This window comes from Panulirus ornatus, chromosome 64 (genome assembly GCF_036320965.1).
Source record: "Panulirus ornatus isolate Po-2019 chromosome 64, ASM3632096v1, whole genome shotgun sequence".
Lineage (NCBI taxonomy): Eukaryota > Metazoa > Arthropoda > Malacostraca > Decapoda > Palinuridae > Panulirus > Panulirus ornatus.
The window spans coordinates 22,779,033-22,784,032 of NC_092287.1; the positions used below are offsets into that span (position 1 = coordinate 22,779,033).

A 5,000-nucleotide genomic window follows, 5' to 3' on the forward strand; every position below is an offset into this window, starting at 1 on the left:
AAGAGGACCCTATTCCCCGCCATTTTTTTCCTTCCATGCCTGGGAAATACGATAGCTCGCGTGGATGGACCAACTTATTATTTAACCGACGCAACGAACATTCTTCGGTGAAAAAAAAACAACCCCTTCCCTCCCTCTCCCTCTCGCGTCCAAATGTATGATAACCGACGGTGGCAAAAGGTGGTGCGTGTGTCTGTCTGTCTGTCTGTCTGTATGTCTCACACACACACACACACACACGAGAGAGAGAGAGAGAGAGAGAGAGAGAGAGAGAGAGAGAGAGAGAGAGAGAGAGAGAGAGAGAGAGAGAGAGAAACAGCATGTATTCAACACTCCCAGGCCTTCATATCATAAACCCTCCCTTGTGGAAAGAAAAAAATATTTCGCTTCCTTTCTCACCTGGGGGAATAATATATATATATATATATATATATAGTGTGTGAGCCGCTGATCCCTTCTGTTCTGTCGATGCTTTACGTCTCTCTCTCTCTCTCTCTCTCTCTCTCTCTCTCTCTCTCTCTCTCTCTCTCTCTCTCTCACTATTACCATCTCGTGTTCACGGCATTTTTGCCTAAATCTTAAGCCTCTTACGTTCGGAGCTGTGTTTGCTAAGCCCTTCTCTGCTGCGCTCCCTGTTGACGCGAATGTTGCTGGAGGCCTCTGTTGTCGATGCTCCTGTTGCTGGAGGCTCTGTTGTCGATGCTACTGTTGCTAGAGGCTCTGTTGTTGGTACTACTGTTGCTATAGGCTTCTGTTGTTGGTGCTACTGTTGCTATAGGCTTCTGTTGTTGGTGCTACTGTTGCTATAGGCTCTGTTGTTGGTACTACTGTTGCTATAGGCTTCTGTTGTTGATGCTACTGTTGCTATAGGCTCTGTTGTTGGTATTACTGTTGCTATAGCTTCTGTTGTTAATGCTACTGTTGCTGGAGGCCTCTGTTGTTAATGCTACTGTTCCTGGAGGCCTCTACTGTTGTTGCTACTGTTGTTGGAGGCCTCCGTTGTCGTTGGTACTGTTGATAAGGACCTCTACGGTAAATGCTGGTGAGAAAAAAAAAGAACATCTGTTGCCGCTCCTGTTGTGTTCCTCCGCCGGAGGTCGTGTCTGTTATGAACGCATCTCAGGCTTCCGTTTGAGGGACCTTGCCGTTAACAGTGTCCCTCCGTCGTCAACGGCTCCCGTTCACTCCACCCCCAAAAAAAAACAACCCCCTCCTCTCTTCCCCCCACCCCCCCCTTTTCAGAACCCATGCGTTGGGTGGCCTTTCCTACTGATGTGGGGGAGGGGGAGGGGGAGTGTGGGGGGAAGGGGGGTGAGTGTGGGGTGAGGGGGGTGTGTGTGGGGGGAGGGGGGTGTGTGTGGGGGGAGGGGGGTGTGTGTGGGGGGAGGGTGTGTGTGGGGGGAGGGTGTGTGTGTGGGGGGGAGGGTAATTTGTACGGGTTCTGTTTACTCATCTTTCCCGTTACCGTTGATTAAGTCGGGGAAATATAATTAGTATATAACACTAATTAATACATCTTGTAATTCCTACTCCAGTGGATTATAGTAATGATAAAAATAAGGAAATTTTTTTATTATAATAATAATGATAATAATAACTGAATTAAGACAGAGATCACACATCAGCAAAAAAAAAAAAAATCTTAATTATAATGATGCAAATTTGTGATAGAAAATCAGAATGGTAAATTTAGTCTCCATGGGAAATTCATATTTATTATTGTTTATCATACTTGATCGCCGTTTCCCAGGCAGCGCCAGGAGACAGACGAGGAAAGACCCATCCACTCATATACACACACATATACATAGATACACACACACACACACACACACACACCCATACACGTACATATACATAATTAAATACGTATACATACATATATATATATATATATATATATATATATATATATATATATATATATATATATATATATATATATATATATATATAAGACAAAGGATAGACTATCTAATCAATTAAAGACAAGACGACCCCAGAGAGGGAGAGAGAGAGAGAGAGAACCAGCCATGCTAAAACAAAGGACAGGTTGTTGCCCTTTGTGGCAGACTAAAGGGTAGTCAAGGGGGGATGGGGGGCAAACAATAGCCTGACACTCGAGCCTAACAATAGCCTCAGTTTGGCAGAAAAAAAAGAAAAAAAAGACGTTTAATAACAATAGCAATAATGTTCAGGAAGTGTTATTAACTAAATATCGGGGAACACTTTGATCTCTTGTCCTCTTTTCTTTCTTTTTTTCCCCCCTGAACAATGTTCATAACAAAAGCGTCAAAATATCCAGTGGAAACAATAGAAGTAAAAGACTGGGAGAATGTTATAAAACAGGAGGAGGAGGTTCGAAAAAAAAAACAAGGATGTGTATATCAAATACGATGATGAACATCTTGACGTAATAACTGTGTGGGTGTTCTTGATTATAACCAGAAATGGACGATGATGAACAACGGTAAATAACAGAAAGACCGTTGTTCTACAACAGTAAATGACAGGAGAAGCCGCCACTCTCTACAAACCTGCTACAATACCCTCCTCCCGCTACAACCCTGCTACAATACCCTCCTCCCGCTACAACCCTGCTACAATACCCTCCTCCCGCTACAAACCTGCTACAATACCCTCCTCCCGCCACAACCCTGCTACCATACCCTCCTCCCGCCACAACCCTGCTACCATACCCTCCTCCCGCCACAACCCTGCTACCATACCCTCCTCCCACTACAACCCCAATACCCTCCTCCCACTACAACCCAATACCTCCTAACTACAACCCGTCTACAATACCCTCCTCCCCGCTACAACCCACCACAGTATCCTCCTTGGCCTACAACCCCCGCCGCCCTCCACGACCACCCAATTTTGATAAAAGCATTTGCGAATATAATTTTCCAGGAGTGTAATGGTGGCGCTTGGGTCGTTACCCTCACCTGTGCTTGTTCCCAGCGGCCTGGGCTGGGCCTTGTGCTTGCCATATGTTTGCTCTCACCACCGTCTTTGTCTAGCTCCAGAATGGGTTACCTCTGGCCCCTGGAACCTCCGCCTTTGGTTCTGCCTGGTCCTCTTTACACCTGGAACCTTCGACTATGGGTCTGGTGGGTTTCTCTTTACCCCTGGAACCTTCTTCTTTGGTTCTGACTGGTTTTATTGTCGTCTGGAACTTTCGCCTATGGGCCTGGATGGTTCTCTTTTCACCTGGAACCTTAGTCTTTGGTTTCTCTTTGCCCCTGGAACCTTCGACTTTGGTTCTGGATGGTTCTACTTGCCCCTGGAACGTTCGTCTATGGGTCTGGACGGTTCTACTTGCCCCTCGAACCTTCGTCTATGGATCTGGTTGGTTTTCTTTACTCCTGGAACCTTCGTCTTTGGTAAGATTGCTTTTCTTTGCTCCTGGAGACGAAGTCTCTGCTTCGGGGTGGTTCCCCCCCCCCCCTTGAACCTTCCTCTTCGGTTGTGGTTGGCCCACTTTGCCTTTGGTTGGTTGCCCTGTCCCTAGTGCCATCATCTTGGTTTTGGTTGGCTCACCTACTTCTGGAGTCAAGCTCGGGTCTTTCGTTCTGTACCCTTAGTCTCTGGTTATGGAATGTTGTTTCTCGCCCTTGAGCTTTATAGTCTTTGGATCTGGAACCTTGGTGTTTGATTCTGGAACCTTGATGAACTGGCCTCTCTCCTTCTTGAGCCTTGGTGAATATCATGGAGGATCCTGGAACTTGGGTCTTAGGTCCTGGAAGTCATATCTGAGCCTTCGGTAAGGATTCATCACAAACCATTGCAAGGGTCACCATCATGGACCCGAGAGAACCCCGGTCATTGGTGCTGAAGCCTTAGTCTTCGAAGCCAGATATCAGCCTTCCAGATGGGTTGAACACGAGGCATCCCTCTATTCCAGCACGAGGCACCCCCTCGCCCCTTTCTGGCTTGGTTAACACTCGAGGTTTTTCGCTCCCGGGTTGGATCTGTGCTACACAGCTACACACACACACACACACACACACACACAAACTGTACCTCACACTGTTGCTACGGCCCAGTGACTGGAAACTGTTTAGATCTCTCACGACTGGAACTAAAAACTGTTTAGATGGCACGGAAGTATGCATGGAGAAGTGATCGGTTTTGACTGAGAGTGCGTGTAGATTTACCTACAACTTGAAGGAAACGAGACAATTTTCCTCCAATAACCAAGCATATCCCACAAACGACTCCACATGTCCCACAAATGACACCCCCATAAGTCCCACAGATGACCCAACAGTTCCCCCAGATGACCCAACCTAACCCCCATATATGTCTCCCTCTCTCTCTCTCTCTCTCTCTCTTCTTCCCCTTCCCTACAGGAGGCTTGGTCAGCTACAGCGGGATGGACGGCCTGGTGCGGAACCCGGGTTTCTTGCTCGGAGACGACTCTTACGATGGATCCAGGGGGCCGGGTCTCCTCCAACACGGCCTGGGGCAGCTGTACGACGGCGAGCTGGGCACGCCCCTCAACAACTTGCAGCTCCACGCCTACGGCAGAGGCAAAGGTAAAAAAAATAAAAGCACAGTACAGACGTTCACGACTGCCCTCGTCCTGTGTAACACAGACGAGGAGGGTCGTCTGTTGTCACACACGTCGCCCCAACAACGCCCTCGTCGTGTCGTGTCGTGTCGTGTCGTCCCCCCCGTCCCCCTTGTCTTTCTTCCACGTTCTCCAGCCTTCAACCATAAACACCTCGCCATTGCTTGTCATTGTTGGTATAATGACTTCCTCCTCGATTTAATTAGATTCATCCCTTTCCCTCTCTCTCTCTCTCTCTCTCTCTCTCTCTCTCTCTCTCTCTCTCTCTCTCTCTCTCTCTCTCTCCCGAGGAGGTGTCTTTATGCCGGGCCGTGATGATAACGGCTGGTTATGGCTCGGCCCGTGTTGTCTTGCCCCTCCCTCCCTCCCTCACACACACACACACACACACACACACACACACACACACACACACAGCCTTGAT

General features: G+C 47.9%; 1 protein-coding gene across 4 annotated transcripts in view; it reads left to right on the forward strand.

Moving 5' to 3' along the window:
- LOC139746094 (discoidin domain-containing receptor 2-like) overlaps window positions 1-5,000 on the forward strand; it is a 190,258-nt gene that overhangs the window by 127,545 nt on the left and 57,713 nt on the right. For all 4 annotated transcript variants that reach the window (XM_071656933.1, XM_071656932.1, XM_071656931.1 and 1 more), the window contains exon 6: window positions 4,356-4,541. In XM_071656933.1, the coding sequence (XP_071513034.1) occupies window positions 4,356-4,541 (186 nt within the window). The remainder of the gene's footprint in view (window positions 1-4,355; window positions 4,542-5,000) is intronic.